A 25,020-nucleotide genomic window follows, 5' to 3' on the forward strand; every position below is an offset into this window, starting at 1 on the left:
ACGGATACAAAGCACCTACTGATTGGTTCATAACACGGATACAACGCACCTTCTGATTGGTTCATAACACGGATACAAAGCAACTTCTGATTGGTTCATAACACGGATACAAAGCACCTTCTGATTGGTTCATAACACGGATACAAAGCACCTTCTGATTGGTTCTTAACACGGATACAAAGCACATACTGATTGGTTCATAACACGGATACAAAGCGCCTTCTGATTGGTTCATTGTTGGGATGAAAAATACTTTCTGATTGGTTAATTACAAAAGCATTTGTATCATCGTTTGTTATTGTAATATCGCAACATTAACGCGTGTCGCTTGTTATGATGATTACGAAACTTTAATGCGTTCTTGCTATCGTAACCCTAGTAGATACAAGCCACACTGTTTAGCTCTATCGTAACACTAGAAAGTCTCGGGTTCGATCCCTAGCGGAGGCATTGAATCAAAATCAGGTAAGCATGCCCACTAATACACTGTGATATCAGTTTTATGGATTACACCATTTATGTTTTTATTCCTTACATGTTGTTGTCTTGTTACATTGCTAATTGATATCGATTTAAGCTTAAATTTAACTGTTCCTTACCGACAGCGCGTTTTCCATGACCTTGCCATACAGTAATTCCAACAAAAATCATTATTCTTTTCACACATTTTGTTGATTGTTATGATAAATGCGAGCGTTACTGGGACACTTTTGAAAAATAAAATTAATAGTTAATGTTAACGTATGTTTATTTAATTAAGATTATTTTATCGCGTATTATTATTTATACACTAAAGATTGAAAAAGTGTCCACCATCATCTCTACTTGTTGTAACAATTCGAATTCATTTTTAAAGAATTGGTAACTAGTGAAAATATGATGACAAGATTATTTCATCGTACAAATTCTAACCTCACTAAAAATATATCTTTATTAACTTCAGACATGATACATTATACAATCAACGGTTGAACCTCTATTTATCGGGTTTCTGCTACAATAGGTGGGTCTTATTCAACTCCAAGGCATGAAATAATCATTACAACTGTTGAATACCATTCAGTTAATACCACACGTGGAATAAATTCAAAATGCATTTTCATTGGTTGATATGGTGGACTTTGACAGGGACTATGTTTTAATCACCTAGATCAATGCAATTTCATTGACTAACACTTCAAGGCCGATTCACCATGTCCCGGAAATGATAACACGCAAGAAGTAGTTCGGCGGCTGTTTTTGTCATATTCTTGAAAACTATATGTGAATTTCTATCATTTTCGTTTGGTTTGAAAAAAAAGCTTATTATTTGTTATGAATTGTATAAAAAATATTTAAAAAAAAAACAAATGTTAAAGAGAAAAGTAAAAACTCTCTAAAGATCTTGTTTTTGTAACTTCAGGAAAATAACTAAGTCAAATAAGAGAAATACCATATACAACAACCACTCGTTGTGTAATCCCTATTTAAAATATATCTTAAATTGGTACTGTTTTACTTGTAAAGTCATAACATGTTATGTTTGCCATATGTTGTCCATGCAATTCACAACATATATACTTCATTTACGTACACCTTTGTTTCTAATTTCAAATGTTCATAACAGTATTCATCCACAAGCTCTGAAATAATGTGTGATGTATGTGAAAATAATGTCACATATAAAATGATACTATTATTTTCCAGTTTGATACAATAAAATGTTCTTTCTAGAAACATCTGTTTTTAATGTAATACGTGACAGAATTAACTTACGGATTGTACAGTATTATATGTAGACTTACACACGTCTAGTTAATAGTGTTTAGTATCTAGACATGAGTTTGGGACTTGTAACCACAATAAACATGTAGATATTCTACTGGTGGACTTGTAACCACAATATCTAGATACTTTACTGGTGGACTTGTAACCACAATATCTAGATACTCTCCTGGTGTACTTGTAATTACAATATATAGATAATCTGCTGGTGGACTCGTAATTACAATATATAGATACTCTATTGGTGGACTTGTAACCACAATATCCCTGAGATTTGTCGTTACCTTATACTTTAGGCAGCCATCTTGTGATGAGCATCTTGTGATGAGCACTTTGTTATTAAGCCAGATGTGTTCAGTGCTTGTTGATATACTTAGTGATTCCAGAGAGAATGTCGCTCAACACCGATATGAAATAAATTCGTATGACGGGTGTTGTCGGGGAAACTGTAGAAGCTTACCCATTCGGAAGTCGGGGAAACTGAAGAAGCTTTCCCATTCGGAAGTCGGGGAAACTGAAGAAGCTTTCCCATTCGGAAGTCGGGGAAACTGAAGAAGCTTTCCCATTCGGAAGTCGGGGAAACTGAAGAAGCTTTCCCATTCGGAAGTCGGGGAAACTGAAGAAGCTTATCCATTCGGAAGTCGGGGAAACTGAAGAAGCTTACCCATTCGGAAGTCGGGGAAACTGAAGAAGCTTATCCATTCGGAAGTCGGGGAAACTGAAGAAGCTTATCCATTCGGAAGTCGGGGAAACTGAAGAAGCTTATCCATTCGGAAGTCGGGGAAACTGAAGAAGCTTACCCATTCGGAAGTCGGGGAAACTGAAGAAGCTTTCCATTCGGAAGTCGGGGAAACTGAAGAAGCTTACCCATTCGGAAGTCGGGGAAACTGAAGAAGCTTACCCATTCGGAAGTCGGGGAAACTGAAGAAGCTTATCCATTCGGAAGTCGGGGAAACTGAAGAAGCTTACCCATACGGAACATCTGGTCTTATCTTCCTTGTACTTTTTAGATGGTCAAATTTATGATTTCCTTGGTTGTAATTTACATGCGTTCTATCAGTGTCGAGTAAGAATTACGGTTTCATTTTAATGATGCTGTTTTGTCGATCTTAACATTCTGTTTGACAATTTTATCACAATCAAACTAGTATAATCAGGAAGTAAATGATTCTTCTGATTTGATATTTAGTATATTACGTCATTAAATTATGTGAAATACGCTCCATTTTAACTTTATCTAGAAAAGAACATTACTTGTATGATGGTGTTCATGGAAATACAATATTCTAAATGGACGAATAGGACGTTCGATAATTCTGGCAGTTGCCTACTCATTGTTGAAGTATAATTTCCATATTATTGCATCAATCTGATATGGTAATAACATATATATATTCCTGGTACAAGTATCTATATCTCAGTCCTTTAGTAGATGTCTTAAACCTTCATTAATGGACTAAATACATCCGTATTTTCATCTTCAATACAACTACACTTAGTCCACAATGTTTGATACTCTATCAACCTCAGAGGAACTCCGTGTATGAATGTACCCCAGGTATTTTCTGTAATCATATCGATGACTTCTTTCAAAAAGAAACATATAACAAGTTGTTTAATGAGTTGAAAAATGTTTTTACTACAAAAATAATAAATGATACATTTCTAATGTGTAAAAGATCCCATATAAATACGTAAATCAAATAAATAATTCGGATACTCTTGTAACAAGCATTTCCTTTACCTGAGAAGTGTAATCAGCCCATACCGTAAACAATGACTTCGAAGTTTGTAACGTCATTTTTGATTGGCTGATACACTGCCAAAGGAAAATGTTGTATCAATCACTCTTGTTGGCCCGGATGGAAGCAAGAAAGGACTTCATTTTTGGCAGGAAAGCCAGAGACATATCACGTGGTCGGACAGGAACATTTTCGCCAAGAAAAAAGGCAAGTTTGTTACGAATGGGCCACCAAATAATAATTGCGGATTTCACATTGGTGTCCCAGCGAAGAGCAACAGTGGCCCAGTGCGAAAACAAGATGCCATAGCTAATTGACATTAATACATTATTATTAATCATATTCCAAAGTTTAAAAACTAACCATTTCAGCACTAACAATCGTCAAACAAATCATAACTTTGTCCGATGAAATCAGGTAGCATGGAAATACTTGATTATATCAACATGTCCTCTTTGTCATCGTTGCCGAGCAGCAGACATTCATTTTCGTCCTCGTCACTGGTCTTTCAACGGTCTCCATTTCTGGCAAAGACGGAGACATACAAGTCTCGACTTGGGGATGTATACAAAGTACAATACAACATATAAAATGGCAACAATTATAAAGTCGACCAACAGATGGCATCCGAAGGCGACGGGAATAAAATGGGCGTTACGCACATCAGCCAGGTCCCATTCCGGATTTTTCTCACCACCTACAAAATTAATCATCAATAGTTGAAAAAACGGTGAGAGTACGTATACATATACAGATAATGTGCTATTGCTCAGGTTGTTATATTGCATTCGCTTTGTTGTCAAAATTTATCGAAGTATCTGGCCTTTATTACAGTGAAACCTCTTTTTTGTCATTGGTTGTAGAGGATCGTTTGAATATATTTGTTTTGTGTTTAACGATACAAAGGCACCACAGCCCTGTGTATGTGTAATGATTTAAATAACCCTCGATGATTTAGCTTAATCTAGGTCAGACTGTCTCTGTTCTTAATGACGTAACGTCAGCTTATTATCATTATTATTGATCATTATTTATTCATTATTTATCTATTTCACCTCTTCATCCGGTAAAAGTTTGTAAAACATTAAATAGGTACTAGAGCATGTGTTTCGGAGATAATCCTCTATATTAGGATTTTATACCGTAAGTCGTGTGCGCGATGTCTCTATTACTAATGTTTCGACGAAGCAGAAAGCGCTTACTCTTCAGGGTCACCTGGTCTTAGTCTCCGTGGAATATCTTTGTTTCTTATTTTGCTCCCGTTTTAACTATTTTGAGTTGGAATGACGGTTTTTTCGCGTTCATTCTTTCAAATACAATAATCACACTTACCAGGAAATCTATCATGCACAAACAGAACCCAACCCTCCTGTATAAACCAGGTCCCGAGAAACAGTGTGGAGAACGCTCGAACTGTTGGGGCGAGAATTCCCCGGTAACCATGGTAATGTTCGTACAGAAAGCTCGCCAATAACGTGTAGATTACGTAGTTAGGCATGGTGTGTATGAGGACGTCCACCAGGTCTCTTTTACCCACCTCCACGTGATAGTACATCGACAGAGCGGTCCTGTAAATGTCAGGTAAATATGAGGTAACGACATTCATGCTATATATGACAGTCACCAACACATCAGATCGTTCCTGTTAATGTCAGGTAAATATGAGGTAACGACATTCATGTTATATATGACAGTCACCAACACATCAGAGCTGTCCTGTTAATGTCAGGTAAATATGAGGTAACGACATTCATGTTATATATGACAGTCACCAACACATCAGATCGTTCCTGTTAATGTCAGGTAAATATGAGGTAACGACATTCATGCTATATATGACAGTCACCAACACATCAGAGCTGTCCTGTAAATGTCAGGTAAATATGAGGTAACGACATTCATGCTATATATGACCGTCACCAACATATCAGAGCGGTCCTGTAAATGTCAGGTAAATATGAGGTATCGTACCGACATTCAGGATATATATGACAGTCACCAACACATTTGGACATACCGCATTGTGAAAACAGCCTTGTAAAGTTTATATCACAGTGTCAACCTACTGTGTGACGATTGTGTATACTTTTTCCTCAGATGTTTACAATGTGGTCAATTTCTTCTTGGTGGTATAAGACAAAATATATCACAGCGTAATAACACAAAAACAAAATGTATTACAGTGTAAACATACAAAAATAATATACATACTAACTTGTAGGACGATTACGCTATTTCGTTTTGACAAAACAGTACATTTTAATTACACATGCGGTTTTCTGTCTCGAAAATAGATCATATACCAAACAAAATGTTACCACCAATTACCGTCTTAATCATCCTTCGTCGAAAGAACACACGTAACGACATGAACAATTAATTAAATAGTTTTATAGAAAAGTCAATATTATAATCACCACCCAAAGGCGAGTGCTCCAGTCATGGCAGCTGACCCCCGGGGTACAGGGGCGTCGATCCATTCCATCAGGTCAACGAATGCATGAATGAAAAAGAGTCCAAACATACTGAGGTGCTGAAGGTAGACAATACTTTTGAAGTTCCCGTCAGCGCTGATGAACTGCATACCACTCGTGCCGAGCTCGAACAGCATAACTACAAATACAATGTAAACTATATCTCATTGGTGGTAAAGCTGCTTTGGTAACTTTAGATATTTCATAGGTTGTTGTGGTGACTATTGTTAACGGGACGTTTCGTTAGGACAGAAGAAATAGAGGTATACATTCGTGACGAACTCGAACAGTATAGACAAAAGGGATGGTGTTCCTAGTAGTTACCGAGACTATCCTAGATTGTTACCGAGACTATCCTAGATTGTTACCGAGACTATCCTATATTGTTACCGAGACTATCCTAGATTGTTACCGAGACTATCCTATATTGTTACCGAGACTATCCTGTATTGTTACCGAGACTATCCTAGATTGTTACCGAGACTATCCTGTATTGTTACCGAGACTATCCTAGATTGTTACCGAGACTATCCTAGATTGTTACCGAGACTATCCTATATTGTTACCGAGACTCTCCTAGATTGTTACCGAGACTATCCTAGATTGTTACCGAGACTATCCTGTATTGTTACCGAGACTATCCTAGATTGTTACCGAGACTATCCTATAGTGTTACCGAGACTATCCTAGATTGTTACCGAGACTATCCTAGATTGTTACCGAGACTATCCTAGATTGTTACCGAGACTATCCTATATTGTTACCGAGACTATCCTGTATTGTTACCGAGACTATCCTAGATTGTTACCGAGACTATCCTGTATTGTTACCGAGACTATCCTAGATTGTTACCGAGACTATCCTAGATTGTTACCGAGACTATCCTATATTGTTACCGAGACTCTCCTAGATTGTTACCGAGACTATCCTAGATTGTTACCGAGACTATCCTGTATTGTTACCGAGACTATCCTAGATTGTTACCGAGACTATCCTATAGTGTTACCGAGACTATCCTAGATTGTTACCGAGACTATCCTAGATTGTTACCGAGACTATCCTAGATTGTTACCGAGACTATCCTAGATTGTTACCGAGACTATCCTGTATTGTTACCGAGACTATCCTGTATTGTTACCGAGACTATCCTAGATTGTTACCGAGACTATCCTATATTGTTACCAAGACTATCCTAGATTGTTACCGAGACTATCCTAGATTGTTACCGAGACTATCCTAGATTGTTACCGAGACTATCCTAGATTGTTACCGAGACTATCCTAGATTGTTACCTAGACTATCCTATATTGTTACCGAGACTATCCTATATTGTTACCGAGACTATCCTAGATTGTTACCGAGACTATCCTATATTGTTACCGAGACTATCCTATATTGTTACCGAGACTATCCTGTATTGTTACCGAGACTATCCTATATTGTTACCGAGACTATCCTAGATTGTTACCGAGACTATCCTAGATTGTTACCGAGACTATCCTGTATTGTTACCGACACTATCCTGTATTGTTACCGAGACTATCCTAGATTGTTACCGAGACTATCCTAGATTGTTACCGAGACTATCCTATATTGTTACCGAGACTATCCTAGATTGTTACCGAGACTATCCTAGATTGTTACCGAGACTATCCTGTATTGTTACCGAGACTATCCTAGATTGTTACCGAGACTATCCTAGATTGTTACCGAGACTATCCTAGATTGTTACCGAGACTATCCTAGATTGTTACCGAGACTATCCTATATTGTTACCGAGACTATCCTGTATTGTTACCGAGACTAACCTAGATTGTTACCGAGACTTTCCTAGATTGTTACCGAGACTATCCTGTATTGTTACCGAGACTATCCTAGATTTTTACCGAGACTATCCTAGATTGTTACCGAGACTATCCTGTATTGTTACCGAGACTATCCTGTATTGTTACCGAGACTATCCTGTATTGTTACCGAGACTATCCTGTATTGTTACCGAGACTATCCTGTATTGTTACCGAGACTATCCTAGATTGTTACCAAGACTATCCTACATTGTTACCGAGACTATCCTACATTGTTACCGAGACTAACCTAGATTGTTACCGAGACTAACCTAGATTGTTACCGAGACTATCCTAGATTGTTACCGAGACTATCCTGTATTGTTACCGAGACTATCCTAGATTGTTACCGAGACTATCCTAGATTGTTACCAAGACTATCCTAGATTGTTACCGAGACTATCCTAGATTGTTACCGAGACTATCCTAGATTGTTACAGAGACTATCCTATATTGTTACCGAGACTATCCTATATTGTTACCGAGACTATCCTAGATTGTTACCGAGACTATCCTAGATTGTTACCGAGACTATCCTAGATTGTTACCGAGACTATCCTAGATTGTTACCGAGACTATCCTAGATTGTTACCGAGACTATCCTAGATTGTTACCGAGACTATCCTAGATTGTTACCGAGACTATCCTAGATTGTTACCGACTATCCTATATTGTTACCGAGACTATCCTAGATTGTCACCGAGACTAACCTAGGTTGTTACCGAGACTATCCTGTATTGTTACCGAGACTAACCTATATTGTTACCGAGACTATCCTAGATTGTTACCGAGACTATCCTAGATTGTTACCGAGACTATCCTAGATTGTTACCGAGACTATCCTGTATTGTTACCGAGACTATCCTAGATTGTTACCGAGAATATCCTAGATTGTTACCGAGACTATCCTAGATTGTTACCGAGACTTACCTAGATTGTTACCGAGACTATCCTGTATTGTTACCGAGACTATCCTAGATTGTTACCGAGACTATCCTAGATTGTTACCGATAATATCCTAGATTGTTACCGAGACTATCCTAGGTTGTTACCGAGACTATCCTATATTGTTACCGAGACTATCCTATATTGTTACCGAGACTATCCTAGATTGTTACCGAGACTATCCTAGATTGTTACCGAGACTATCCTGTATTGTTACCGAGACTATCCTATATTGTTACCGAGACTATCCTAGATTGTTACCGAGACTATCCTACATTGTTACCGGGACTATCCTAGATTGTTACCGAGACTATCCTAGATTGTTACCGAGACTATCCTGTATTGTTACCGAGACTATCCTAGATTGTTACCGAGACTATCCTAGATTGTTACCGAGACTATCCTAGATTGTTACCGAGACTATCCTGTATTGTTACCAAGACTATCCTGTATTGTTACCGAGACTATCCTAGATTGTTACCGAGACTATCCTAGATTGTTACCGAGACTATCCTGTATTGTTACCGAGACTATCCTATATTGTTACCGAGACTATCCTAGATTGTTACCGAGACTATCCTAGATTGTTACCGAGACTATCCTATATTGTTACCGAGACTATCCTGTATTGTTACCGAGACTTACCTAGATTGTTACCGAGACTATCCTAGATTGTTACCGAGACTATCCTAGATTGTTACCGAGACTATCCTAGATTGTTACCGAGACTATCCTAGATTGTTACCGAGACTATCCTATATTGTTACCGAGACTATCATGTATTGTTACCGAGACTGTCCTAGATTGTTACCGAGACTATCCTACATTGTTACCGAGACTATCCTAGATTGTTACCGAGACTATCCTAGATTGTTACCGAGACTATCCTGTATTGTTACCGAGACTATCCTAGATTGTTACCGAGAATATCCTAGATTGTTACCGAGACTATCCTAGATTGTTACCGAGACTTACCTAGATTGTTACCGAGACTATCCTGTATTGTTACCGAGACTATCCTATATTGTTACCGAGACTATCCTAGATTGTTACCGAGACTATCCTAGATTGTTACCGATAATATCCTAGATTGTTACCGAGACTATCCTGTATTGTTACCGAGACTATCCTATATTGTTACCGAGACTATCCTATATTGTTACCGAGACTATCCTAGATTGTTACCGAGACTATCCTAGATTGTTACCGAGACTATCCTGTATTGTTACCGAGACTATCCTATATTGTTACCGAGACTATCCTAGATTGTTACCGAGACTATCCTACATTGTTACCGGGACTATCCTAGATTGTTACCGAGACTATCCTAGATTGTTACCGAGACTATCCTGTATTGTTACCGAGACTATCCTAGATTGTTACCGAGACTATCCTAGATTGTTACCGAGACTATCCTAGATTGTTACCGAGACTATCCTGTATTGTTACCAAGACTATCCTGTATTGTTACCGAGACTATCCTAGATTGTTACCGAGACTATCCTAGATTGTTACCGAGACTATCCTGTATTGTTACCGAGACTATCCTATATTGTTACCGAGACTATCCTAGATTGTTACCGAGACTATCCTAGATTGTTACCGAGACTATCCTATATTGTTACCGAGACTATCCTGTATTGTTACCGAGACTTACCTAGATTGTTACCGAGACTATCCTAGATTGTTACCGAGACTATCCTAGATTGTTACCGAGACTATCCTAGATTGTTACCGAGACTATCCTAGATTGTTACCGAGACTATCCTATATTGTTACCGAGACTATCATGTATTGTTACCGAGACTGTCCTAGATTGTTACCGAGACTATCCTACATTGTTACCGAGACTATCCTAGATTGTTACCGAGACTATCCTAGGTTGTTACCGAGACTATCCTGTATTGTTACCGAGACTATCCTAGATTGTTACCGAGACTATCCTAGATTGTTACAGAGACTGTCCTAGATTGTTACCGAGACTATCCTAGGTTGTTACCGAGACTATCCTATATTGTTATCGAGACTATCCTAGATTGTTACCGAGACTATCCTAGATTGCTACCGAGACTATCCTAGATTGTTACCGAGACTATCCTAGATTGTTACCGAGACTATCCTGTATTGTTACCGAGACTATCCTAGATTGTTACCGAGACTATCCTATATTGTTACCGAGACTATCCTAGATTGTTACCGAGACTATCCTAGATTGTTACCGAGACTATCCTAGATTGTTACCGAGACTATCCTAGATTGTTACCGAGATTGTCCTAGATTGTTACCGAGATTGTCCTAGATTGTTACCGAGACTAACCGAGATTGTTACCGAGACTATCCTGTATTGTTATCGAGACTATCCTGTATTGTTACCGAGACTATCCTAGATTGCTATCGAGACTATCCTGTATTGTTACCGAGACTATCCTAGATTGTTACCGAGACTATCCTGGATTGTTACCGAGACTATCCTGTATTGTTACCGAGACTATCCTGTATTGTTACCGAGACTATCCTGTATTGTTACCGAGACTATCCTGTATTGTTACCGAGACTATCCTAGATTGCTATCGAGACAATCCTGTATTGTTACCGAGACTATCCTAGATTGTTACCGAGACTATCCTGGATTGTTATCGAGACTATCCTGTATTGTTACCGAGACTATCCTGGATTGTTACCGAGACTATCCTGTATTGTTACCGAGACTATCCTGTATTGTTACCGAGACTATCCTGTATTGTTACCGAGACTATCCTAGATTGTTACCGAGACTATCCTAGATTGTTACCGAGACTATCCTGTATTGTTACCGAGACTATCCTAGATTGTTACCGAGACTATCCTAGATTGTTACCGAGACTATCCTAGATTGTTACCGAGACTATCCTGTATTGTTACCGAGACTATCCTGTATTGTTACCGAGACTATCCTAGATTGTTACCGAGACTATCCTAGATTGTTACCGAGACTATCCTGTATTGTTACCGAGACTATCCTATATTGTTACCGAGACTATCCTAGATTGTTACCGAGACTATCCTAGATTGTTACCGAGACTATCCTATATTGTTACCGAGACTATCCTGTATTGTTACCGAGACTTACCTAGATTGTTACCGAGACTATCCTAGATTGTTACCGAGACTATCCTAGATTGTTACCGAGACTATCCTAGATTGTTACCGAGACTATCCTAGATTGTTACCGAGACTATCCTATATTGTTACCGAGACTATCCTAGATTGTTACCGAGACTATCCTAGATTGTTACCGAGACTATCCTATATTGTTACCGAGACTATCCTATATTGTTACCGAGACTATCCTAGATTGTTACCGAGACTATCCTAGATTGTTACCGAGACTATCCTAGATTGTTACCGAGACTATCCTATATTGTTACCGAGACTATCATGTATTGTTACCGAGACTGTCCTACATTGTTACCGAGACTATCCTAGATTGTTACCGAGACTATCCTAGGTTGTTACCGAGACTATCCTGTATTGTTACCGAGACTATCCTAGATTGTTACCGAGACTATCCTAGATTGTTACAGAGACTGTCCTAGATTGTTACCGAGACTATCCTAGGTTGTTACCGAGACTATCCTATATTGTTATCGAGACTATCCTAGATTGTTACCGAGACTATCCTAGATTGCTACCGAGACTATCCTAGATTGTTACCGAGACTATCCTAGATTGTTACCGAGACTATCCTGTATTGTTACCGAGACTATCCTAGATTGTTACCGAGACTGTCCTATATTGTTACCGAGACTATCCTAGATTGTTACCGAGACTATCCTAGATTGTTACCGAGACTATCCTAGATTGTTACCGAGACTATCCTAGATTGTTACCGAGATTGTCCTAGATTGTTACCGAGATTGTCCTAGATTGTTACCGAGACTAACCGAGATTGTTACCGAGACTATCCTGTATTGTTATCGAGACTATCCTGTATTGTTACCGAGACTATCCTAGATTGCTATCGAGACTATCCTGTATTGTTACCGAGACTATCCTAGATTGTTACCGAGACTATCCTGGATTGTTACCGAGACTATCCTGTATTGTTACCGAGACTATCCTGTATTGTTACCGAGACTATCCTGTATTGTTACCGAGACTATCCTGTATTGTTACCGAGACTATCCTAGATTGCTATCGAGACAATCCTGTATTGTTACCGAGACTATCCTAGATTGTTACCGAGACTATCCTGGATTGTTACCGAGACTATCCTGTATTGTTACCGAGACTATCCTGGATTGTTACCGAGACTATCCTGTATTGTTACCGAGACTATCCTGTATTGTTACCGAGACTATCCTGTATTGTTACCGAGACTATCCTAGATTGTTACCGAGACTATCCTAGATTGTTACCGAGACTATCCTGTATTGTTACCGAGACTATCCTAGATTGTTACCGAGACTATCCTAGATTGTTACCGAGACTATCCTAGATTGTTACCGAGACTATCCTGTATTGTTACCGAGACTATCCTGTATTGTTACCGAGACTATCCTAGATTGTTACCGAGACTATCCTAGATTGTTACCGAGACTATCCTGTATTGTTACCGAGACTATCCTATATTGTTACCGAGACTATCCTAGATTGTTACCGAGACTATCCTAGATTGTTACCGAGACTATCCTATATTGTTACCGAGACTATCCTGTATTGTTACCGAGACTTACCTAGATTGTTACCGAGACTATCCTAGATTGTTACCGAGACTATCCTAGATTGTTACCGAGACTATCCTAGATTGTTACCGAGACTATCCTAGATTGTTACCGAGACTATCCTATATTGTTACCGAGACTATCCTAGATTGTTACCGAGACTATCCTAGATTGTTACCGAGACTATCCTATATTGTTACCGAGACTATCCTATATTGTTACCGAGACTATCCTAGATTGTTACCGAGACTATCCTAGATTGTTACCGAGACTATCCTAGATTGTTACCGAGACTATCCTATATTGTTACCGAGACTATCATGTATTGTTACCGAGACTGTCCTAGATTGTTACCGAGACTATCCTACATTGTTACCGAGACTATCCTAGATTGTTACCGAGACTATCCTGGATTGTTACCGAGACTATCCTGGATTGTTACCGAGACTATCCTGTATTGTTACCGAGACTATCCTGTATTGTTACCGAGACTATCCTGTATTGTTACCGAGACTATCCTGTATTGTTACCGAGACTATCCTAGATTGCTATCGAGACAATCCTGTATTGTTACCGAGACTATCCTAGATTGTTACCGAGACTATCCTGGATTGTTACCGAGACTATCCTGTATTGTTACCGAGACTATCCTGTATTGTTACCGAGACTATCCTGTATTGTTACCGAGACTATCCTAGATTGTTACCGAGACTATCCTAGATTGTTACCGAGACTATCCTAGATTGTTACCGAGACTATCCTGTATTGTTACCGAGACTATCCTGTATTGTTACCGAGACTATCCTAGATTGTTACCGGGACTATCCTACATTGTTACCGAGACTATCCTATATTGTTACCGAGACTATCCTGTATTGTTACCGAGACTATCCTGTATTGTTACCGAGACTATCCTAGATTGCTATCGAGACAATCCTGTATTGTTACCGAGACTATCCTAGATTGTTACCGAGACTATCCTGGATTGTTACCGAGACTATCCTGTATTGTTACCGAGACTATCCTGTATTGTTACCGAGACTATCCTAGATTGTTACCGAGACTATCCTAGATTGTTACCGAGACTATCCTAGATTGTTACCGAGACTATCCTGTATTGTTACCGAGACTATCCTGTATTGTTACCTAGACTATCCTATATTGTTACCTAGACTATCCTGTATTGTTACCGAGACTATCCTGGATTGTTACCGAGACTATCCTGTATTGTTACCGAGACTATCCTGTATTGTTACCGAGACTATCCTGTATTGTTACCGAGACTATCCTAGATTGTTACCGAGACTATCCTGTATTGTTACCGAGACTATCCTATATTGTTACCGAGACTATCCTAGATTGTAACCGAGACTATCCTGTATTGTTACCGAGACTATCCTAGATTGTTACCGAGACTATCCTAGATTGTTACCGAGACTATCCTAGATTGTTACCGAGACTATCCTAGATTGTTACTGAGACTATCCTGTATTGTTACCGAGACTATCCTAGATTGTTACCGAGACTATTCTAGATTGTTACCGAGACTATCCTGTATTGTTACCGAGACTATCCTGTATTGTTACCGAGACTATCCTGTATTGTTACCGAGACTATCCTAGATTGTTACCGGGACTATCCTACATTGTTACCGAGACTATCCTATATTGTTACCGAGACTATCCTAGATTGTTACCGAGACTATCCTAGATTGTTACTGAGAATATCCTAGATCGAGGCTATTGATGTTGTTGAATATAAATGCTTGTGTATCGTCTGTGTATATATATTTTGAAGAATTTCCGAACTTACTTGCACCAATAAATATTAGTTTCAAGATGATTTCTATAGGGATGCGAGGCTTACACGGCAGTCCGTAGCTGATCCTGGATTTGAATGTATTCAAGTCACATCCACTCTGAAACAGGTCAAGCGTATACGTAGGATTTCGGATTTGTGAAACAGGTTTCAATTTGTTTGCTTTACTAATAATTATGCATACAAAATAACATATTTCCTTTTTTGTGAGATAATCATCATTTAATTTTGATTCTATTTCAATCAAATTAAAAATTTCAAATTTGCTTGGCATATTAGGTTATCGTTTGTGTACACACATTTATACAGGCATATCCTTCATGTTTTATAGCAGGTCGTGTTGAAACAAGTCGAACTTACCATAAAATAATCTCTGAAGATGTTATAAAGCCACCAAAGTCCAAGTGCCATGAAGAAGATCCCAAGGTCAACGTGCCCCCAGAACGCCCCCATCCTGTCCTAGATTGTAGCGCTGTAATATTAGATAAAGAACAATATCTCCATGTCATCGTGCCCCTATAAAGCTAAAGACTCCTTCAAATGATGCATCATTAGTTTAGTTTGGTTTATTTGTTTATCGTCCTATTAACAGCTAAGGTCATTTAAGGACGGCCTCCCGTGCGTGCGACATGCATGCGTGTGGCGAATACGTATGTATGTTTTGGGAGGCTGCGGTATGTTCGTGTAAAGTCTCCTTGTGATAGGCCGGAACTTTTGCCGATTTATAGTGCTACCCCACTGAAGCATACTGCCGAAGACACCCAGCAGCACACCACACTCGGTCACATTATACTGACAACGGGCGAACCAGTCGTCCCACTCCTAATATGCTGAGCGCTAAGCTGGAGCAGCAACTACCATTTTTAAAGACTCTGGTATGTCTCGGCCAGGGGATAGAACCCAAAGCCTTCCTCACAGCGGCGAACGCTCAGCTAAAGGCCAAAAGTGAGGCATTGTCAAGGGAGACATTAGGAAGAAAAAAGTTGTTAAGAAAGAAGAGAAAAGATAAGATCCGAAATTTAGTCGCCTCTTACGATCATGCAATGGGGTCAGCAGGTACAATTCTTATCCCCTACCTGCAGGGCCCTGCATCATTAGACGTTTGAGTTAAGTATTTACTGGCAAGTTTACAAAGACAATCGAGAAACGAAAGTTTTCTGATATCCATATAATATGAATGTCTATCCAATTACGCTGACCAGATCAGTTATGGTAGCACACCACAGTAAGACAGCCTGGCCATGGGCAATTTTTTTGTTAAGCAAATAACTCCTGTATTATGATATGCATAAAAAATGAAAAAATAAATGTACACTATAATTGGTATATTCAGTATGAAGTAGTACATACAGGCTTCACATTTATTAAAACAAAAATCAATAAATTGGTTCCGGATTTTAAATATCCGGATTTTCCGAACGTGTGTTTACACAGGAAATTTAGTTTCGCCTACAGCGCAAAATGGAAGCCCACAGAAAAGGTAAGACAGCGGAAAAACTCAATTTACAACATATGTCCAAACAAGATTAATTCTGTCTTTGGGATAGAGATATTTAATTTTAAACAGGTTTCAGAAAAAAAATTGTGTAGAGAATTGTGCCATTTTGGGTCAAATATCATAATATTTTGCAATTTTTGAGAATTTTTTAAGCTGTTACCATGGTATTCACAGCTCTAAAAATCACAGAAAATATCAGTTTACTTATCCTTCAGAGCTCTATTAAAATTGCAAATGTTGTACAGATTTCAAATATATATACTTTATTAGAGGTTATATGTAAGGTTGACTGGCAATCTTTACATATCTAAAACATGTGCCATATTTTTCAGAATTTGGCATTTTTACTGTACACTGCTACCTATAGTGTTTAACCTTTGAATGGATTTTACGATAAAAGTTAGCGGGCGATCTAACTTGAATAATTCAGGTCATCTGGACCAGATGAAATACTCCCTAAAGTTATTAAAAATCTTGAAAGTGTTATTTACCCTTGATACCTACTTATTAATAAAACAATAGTAACAGGTAGTATACCAGATAAATGGAAAATGGCTAATGTAAGTGCAATATATAAAGGATCTGGAAAACATAGTGACATCTCTAATTATCACCAAACACTTCATGTTTTAGCAAAATAATGGAAAAGACAGTTTTTAAAGATATTAAAGAACATGACATCATATCAATGACATCATATCACCAATATGGATTCATACCTGGCGACTCTACTAACAATCAACTCTTATCCATTTATCATACAATAACTAGTAATTTGTACTCTCAGAGGTAAGATTATAAGTAAAGCATTCGACCGGGTTTGGCATATTGGATTACTGCACAAGTTAGAATGTTTTGGTATTACTGGAAATCTGCTAAATTGGTTCAAATAGGAAGCAAATAGTTATTACTGAAGGATACTTTTCCTCGTTCACAAATGTATATTCTCGGGTCCCTCATGGGTCAGTTCTTGGTCTTTTTCTATTTCGTTTGTTTATCAATGATTTGCCCAACACTCTAAGCAATGCAGTGAGATTATTTGCAGATGGCAAATCTCCGTATGCACTTATAGACGGTAAACCAGATTTCATAGCTGATACATTAAATACTGATTTGGAAAACATCAAATTATGGGCTGATAAGTGGGATGTAAAATATAACCAAAATAAAACAAAATCTGTTCTTTCCACAAGAAAACCCTCCAATTATCCCTCAGTTGTATTTCTCAGAATCTCCTATAGATAACTCCTAAACTCATAAACAACTAGGCTTCACTTTTAAGGCTGATGGGTCATGGTCTGAACATATATAAATACATTTCAGAGAAATCGTAAAAACGAATAAATATTCTTAAAAGTTTGAAATATAAATTAGATAGAAATACATTAATTACTATGTATATAACATTCATCAGACCAATACTATGTACTAGTATGCAGATGTAGTCTGAGACAATTGTAAAAATGCATGTAAACAGTCAATCGAATCAGTTCAAATAGAAGCTGCACGGATTGTTACAGGGCTTATGAAAGGAACATCACACAACACACTTTACAAAGAACTTGGTTGGGAAACTCTTGAAAACCGCCGCAATAAACAAACTTATATTAATGTACCAAATATTGCATAAGACTACACCCCAATACCTCAGTGATATTGTCAATCAATTCATAAATGATACAGAAATCTCTACACATAATCTTCCTAGACAACGGTTGTTCTATCCTCCTTTATGTAGATCTGAAAATTATTTTACCCGTTTTTTCCCAACTATACTGCGTGAATTTAATTCCTTGGACTCTGAATATTTAAAACCAGTATTTCTACCTTCCACATCAAACAAGGTACTAATTAAACTACTAATGTATGTAAAAATAAAGGAAGAAGGAAAGAAATTTTATTCTTTGTCAAATTCGAAATAATGCAAGCATTTTAAAGTTTGAGAGATATAAAGACCATCTGATAGATTTACCATTATACATATATAACAGAGGAAGCTTCATATCACTATTGTGTTAATGCTATCTATGTGAACAACAAAGGCAGCAATTATGGGATAAAATAAACAAGCCACAACGTTTTCCTCTGAAAGTACTGACCTATGGAAATTACGAGCTACCTGATGATTCTAATATCAACATTCCGGAATCTGTTTACAATTTTTTTAATGTATTGACATTGTACCAACAACTTGCTTCAAAGATTAATTTTTAGATAAATTCATAGGTGGATTGATTTATGTGTGTCTACATTTAATTGATTCACTCTTATTTTATTTATACATAATAAAATTTACTTATAAATTTTCAAATTGTTAATTAACAATATAATATTCATTAAAGCTTTGGTGAGGGTGTTGGGACAACCGGTCTGAATCTAACACACCTTGGTGGAAGGCTGGAGGAGGAGGAGTTAATGGACATTTAAGCAAGAAACCCTTGTGTTGATAGATTCAAGACTTGATGCCATTCAAACACTCCAACAACAGCTAATATTTCTTTGAAATTTTAATACTAAAAATAATGATACCTACTTCTGGATTTACATACTGCAAATCTAAATGAAGTTATTACCTCCCTTTAACCATTAACAGCTTATCAGTACAAATATGATATCTCTATATTGACCAATCTATATCATATGTACATATTAATCTGCCAAATTTGTTATATTTATCTATATTTTGAATTATCTCTTTATACATGGAGAAGATTTACATAGGCTTAGCCTGTAATCTGATCCTATTGTATATTTTTGTACAATACGAGTTGTTGAAATCCAAAATCCAAAATTAATTCAGTTCTAGACAATTCACAGTTCATAGTTCACACCCATAGAGGGAAGACGGGAAAACTGAAGTCCGAATCATCTTTGCAGCTGTTAAAGGATTAAGGGCCCCGGGATGGGCACCACATCGAATAAGAAACATTAAACTTTTCAATTTCTTACACGCAGACTCGGTTCTGTCTGATGAACACAGTTCATCATTCAAAACAGCGCCAACGTGTGTAATATTTTCAACAACTGGTCATGATTTACCATATCAATACACATCTTTTATCAAGACTTGTCTTCTGCCTTTTTTAAAAACAACTATTTGACATTTATAAACAGAAATTGAAATCTCCATTTAAAACTATAGTTTTCGCAAATTGTAACCATATCTTGTAAACCAACACTTCTGTTACTTATCAAACATATGTCATCCGCTTGTGTTGTGATATTAACCTAGGTGACAATTACGAAAGCTCACGTTTCGACATCATTTAGTAAATCTTATTAAAATAACAGGTACATTTTTGCAGAAAAGACCCCCCCCCCCCCCCCCCCCCCCCCCCCAAAAGATCCCGCTCTTCATAAGAACAAATGATGTAACCCTTAAAGGCGAAATAACTTACAAAAATCAGTATAAATAATAATATAATTACCCTTCAATCCATTTTTGTATAGTTTGAAAAGCAACCCTTCGTGCCGAGTCATGTTCTATATTATATCTCGCACATTTATGTCAATTAAAGAAGTGTATATGCTAAACACATTTTTCATATAAGCCGATTGCTATCTGTTTTAAGGTTTCTATAGAGCCTTGCGTCAAAAAAGCTCAAAAGATGATATTAGTGATCTATGTGAGGAGAAGGTTTTAAACATACGGTAAAATGTGTAATACAAACAAGCGTTTTTAATACAAGGTTATAGAACCAGTGGTTATAATACTGCCTCACATACAGTAAATATATGTTACACGCCTCCAACTCTCGTAATTTTTTGTAGATATATATTCTCGTATCGATGTGTATTATATTTTCCAGGTTCACAAATGCAGAATAGCATAATACAGTGTTATGGTGATTGTAAATGATGTTACCGGTCGTCGGATATGATAGATCTTATCTCAGTTTCCGTTTCCTATGAGAGTTATGAAAAGAGAAATATATGCAAGTGAGAAGAATTGAAATTGATCTAGAGAATCGGGCGAGCTGTAAAAAATCCTTGTAGATCTACATAGATTCAGGGCCGAAACATTTTTTAAAATATCGCAATCATCCCTGAAGAAAAATTTGCTACACATATCTACTGACCCTCTGTTATGTTTTACTATTATCTCAAAGTGTGCCTTTTCATGATATTGTTCTGGCGTCTATATATGTCATTAAAACACACATAAGCACAACAACTTATACATTGGCCGAAACACCTTTAAAATCTAATTAGAATTCATTCGATTATTCCTTTTGAGAAAAATTCAATTTCATAATTTCTTTTGAGAAAAATTGAAAATATAATGCATATTGATATCGTAAATTAAATAAAAATGATAGTGGCAATATAATTAAACCAAATTCTATTAATCCGACCATCTCATTAAACCACATTATAATAATTAGACAATATAATTGGATACAATTCTATAAATCAAACAATCTGATTATACAACATTCTATAAATTAGACCATCTAAAAATACCACATTCTATTAATCAAACAATCTTATTTTCCAACGGTCTATTAATCAGACAATCTTATTGTCCAACGGTCTATTAATCAGACAATCTTATTGTCCAACGGTCTATTAATCAGACAATCTTATTGTCCAACGGTCTATTAATCAGACAATCTTATTGTCCAACGGTCTATTAATCAGACAATCTTATTGTCCAACGGTCTATTAATCAGACAATTGCATAACGGTTTATTAATCATTATAAGTATACCACATATTAATAATCAGACAATATAAGCATACCACTTACTATTAATCCATCAAATTATACCACATCCTATTTATCAGACATTCTATAAGTCAGACATTTTTAAATCAATCTAAATAGACCATAATCTATAAGTCAGACAATATAATTATACCACATGCAATTATTTTGACATTATAATTATACCACATTCTATAAACAAGACAATCTTAATAGATCACATCATATACATCAGACAATTTAAAGAGGCTTACCCGCAGACGGACCGGTAAACGGCACATCTCTGATCACTAAATAAACTTCAGTACACGTTTCTATGTGACAAAATTAGAGGCTTTCCGACTTTATTTCTTGAAAACAATTACAGAATATGTATTTAAAAGACGTTCTAAAACTCAACCTGAGAGGGAAATGTATGGAATATAACGGCAAATCTTCTTTGTAAATCGCCGCTGCCTTTGAAGTTATCACTGTGCGGCACTGTGCACGTGCTTGTTTCTTTGATGTGTCAATCAAATTAGACTCCACTTTATAGCGGGGACTTATTGTGGGTTGCGATTAAATAGATAATATTTAAAAAATGAGGTTTTAATATCACTTTTCAGCGTTTTATAAGGAAAATAAAATGAAAAACTCAACAATTCCAACAATCTGTCATGTGTAAAAAATCTTTTTCTATTAGCCAATTGTTCTGATCTCTCTGCGGACAAGCCTCTTTAATTATACCACATTCTGTAAATCAGACAATATAATTTTACCGCATATTATATATAAATCTGATTAGCAATATATAGACAATATAATGACAACTATAGTATGCGCATTCAAAACAGAGAATTGCATCATTCAAGTAAAATCATAATTCTTACTCTAAACGATAAATTGAGTGTTAGATATAATTATAGATATGTACGGATACCTACATAATTACAGAAAACAAAGATAAAGAGTAACAAAGACTGATATCATACAATTAGAACTATAAGTGATCAGACTTACCTATGAGATGGCGTGTTTATCACTAATGACTGGACACCCTGACAGTTTAAGGCTTGCTGAACCAAGTCCGACCTGTACAAGCACGACTGAGACAATTTTAATGTCGATATGTTTAATGTATATATTTATATGTATTATATGTCGCTCGGTGTGTTAACGGCGTGAGGGTAACCCTACTTTATCCATAAACAATTATCAATCACTAAACGACAGAACCAGTACCTGAGGTTGTTTTTCGCTCATTTACGAATCGTTAAAGAATAAGTTGAATAAAAACAGTCTATAAATAAACAATAGCACAATTTGAATATTATAGAATAGCGGTTTTTTTTGGTTTGGGTATCTCACAAAAGAAACAATGATAGACATTGCTGATATTTTTTTTCTGATACATTTTTAGTCGATGGGTTTTCTTCATACGAGGACGAAATATAAATTATGTACACGAAACAGTAACAAATACATTGTAAATTATAGAATAGGGGATACAATAACGAATCTCTGATCTTTACTGAAAAGCGCAGACAAAAACCACTTAGAATACCGATACAATAACGAAACTCTGATCTTTATTGAAAAACGCAGGCAAAAACCACTTAGAATACCGATACAATAACGTGACCCTGATTCGTACTATAAATCGATAAAACCATAGCAGACACCACATAGAATCCCAATATATTTACAAAAACGTGATTTGTACTCAAAATCCATAAAACATAGACAAAAATAACATTGAATACCGACAAAATAACGAAACCGTGATTCGTAATCCAAATCGATTAAAAGGAGGGGAAAAAAACATAGAATACCGTTGAAATATTAACGAAACCGGAATTCGTGCATAGCATCGATCAAACGACTCCCAGTCTCATTCAATACCAAGCCCATCTCACATTTAATCAAGTCCATCTCACATTTAATCCAGCCCATCTCACATTAAACCAAACCCATCTCACATTTAACCAAGCCCATCTCACATTAAACCAAACCCATCTCACATTTAACCAAACCCATCTCACATTTAATCAAGTCCATCTCACATTTAATCAAGCCCATCTCATATTATACAAGACCAGTCTCACAATAGAAAAAAAAAGATAAACAGTGCTAATAATTAATCTGATTTTTTTTCTGATACATATTTAGTCAATGAGTTTTGTCATACGACGACGAATTATAAATTATGAACATGCAACATCAACAGATACATAACGAGGGCAAAAACCACATAGAATACCGATAAAATTATGAAACCCTGATTTGTACTAGAAATCTTTAAAACTAGGGAAGAAACTTCATAGAATACAGATGTATGAACGTGATAGTGATAAACTTAATTTAGATTTTAATTGCGAGAACATTCAACAGGTGGAAACCGAAAAGCTACTTTGAGTAAGAATAGAGGACAATCTGTTATTATCTGACCGTATAAATTCAATCTTATCTAAGGTTAACCGTGGTCTCACATTACTTACTACGTAAATCACAAAAAGTACTGTACGCCCCATCTTAGATGCTCCATTTGACACTCCACCAAAAGACATGATTCGACAGTTATAATGGATGCTGGTAGATCTTTACGTCAAGTACAGAAACTCATTACCTGCATTTAAATGTGTAAATAAACTAGTTTCAAATTATTTGTGCTCTAGATATATCTTGTTAACAGTGTCCATATTAGAGTTACTCGCCAGACGGATCAGAATCGTTTATACATACCGAAGCAAATGACTCAGTTCTAGCAATATCTAGTTGTCAGATTTGGAATAAATTACCTAACGAATACCTCATCGTATTATACTACTTTAACAAAGAAAGCTATTACCCGTTTCTGTGATATACATTTTTAGATGGCAATGCCTATTTTTAATGTATGCTATATTATGATACAGCCTATCATCTTTAAAAAAAATATTTGTTTGCTATATTAGCATGAATGTATATGAGGCCATGGCCATTTAACTTAACTTCTATTTTGTCGTTCTTAAAGTTATACTTTTTTGCATTTTAAATATGTAAAGTTTATTTTATCTTTATAAGTATCATCAATCTTAATATGTTTATATGTTGTAAATACTAATTTTACTAACTCGGAGAACTCAGAGGAAGATAAGCCATGGGCTTTATCAGGTTTATCATGAGTAAAAGTATTTTATTATCATTATTACTATTATCATTTACTGCGATTAGTACTCAAATTCTAAAACTATGACAACGACCACAATTTTCAATGTATGCTATATAAGAATACAGTCTATCATTTCTAAAAAAAAAATTGCTATATTAGCATGAATGTATATGAGGCAATGGCCATTTAACTTAACTTCTGTTTTGTCGTTCTTAAAGTAAAACTTTTTATGCATTTTAAATTTGTAAAGTTTATTTCATCTTTATAAGTATCATCAATCTTAATATGTGTATATGTTGTAAATACTAATTTTACAAACTCAGAGAACTCTGAAAGAGATAAGCCATGGGCTTTATCAGGTTTATCATGAGTAAATAAAGTATTTTATTATCAT

General features: G+C 36.5%; 2 protein-coding genes across 2 annotated transcripts; both read right to left on the reverse strand.

Annotated features, from left to right (window-relative positions):
* Nucleotides 1-3,415: 3,415 nt before the first annotated feature.
* LOC117314949 lies at nucleotides 3,416-5,426 on the reverse strand. The gene is made up of 2 exons (XM_033869056.1): nucleotides 4,839-5,426; nucleotides 3,416-4,203 (listed from the first exon to the last, which is right to left on the reverse strand). The coding sequence occupies exons 1-2, from the start codon at nucleotides 5,110-5,112 to the stop codon at nucleotides 4,004-4,006; spliced, it is 474 nt and encodes a 157-aa protein (XP_033724947.1). The 5' UTR covers nucleotides 5,113-5,426; the 3' UTR covers nucleotides 3,416-4,003.
* Nucleotides 5,427-5,786: 360 nt separating this feature from the next.
* Nucleotides 5,787-15,765, reverse strand: LOC117314950. Its single transcript, XM_033869057.1, has 3 exons — nucleotides 15,651-15,765; nucleotides 15,285-15,390; nucleotides 5,787-6,119 (listed from the first exon to the last, which is right to left on the reverse strand). The coding sequence occupies exons 1-3, from the start codon at nucleotides 15,741-15,743 to the stop codon at nucleotides 5,920-5,922; spliced, it is 399 nt and encodes a 132-aa protein (XP_033724948.1). The 5' UTR covers nucleotides 15,744-15,765; the 3' UTR covers nucleotides 5,787-5,919.
* Between the last annotated feature and the right edge of the window lie 9,255 nt (nucleotides 15,766-25,020).

Source organism: Pecten maximus, chromosome 17 (genome assembly GCF_902652985.1).
Source record: "Pecten maximus chromosome 17, xPecMax1.1, whole genome shotgun sequence".
Taxonomy (NCBI): Eukaryota; Metazoa; Mollusca; class Bivalvia; order Pectinida; family Pectinidae; genus Pecten; species Pecten maximus.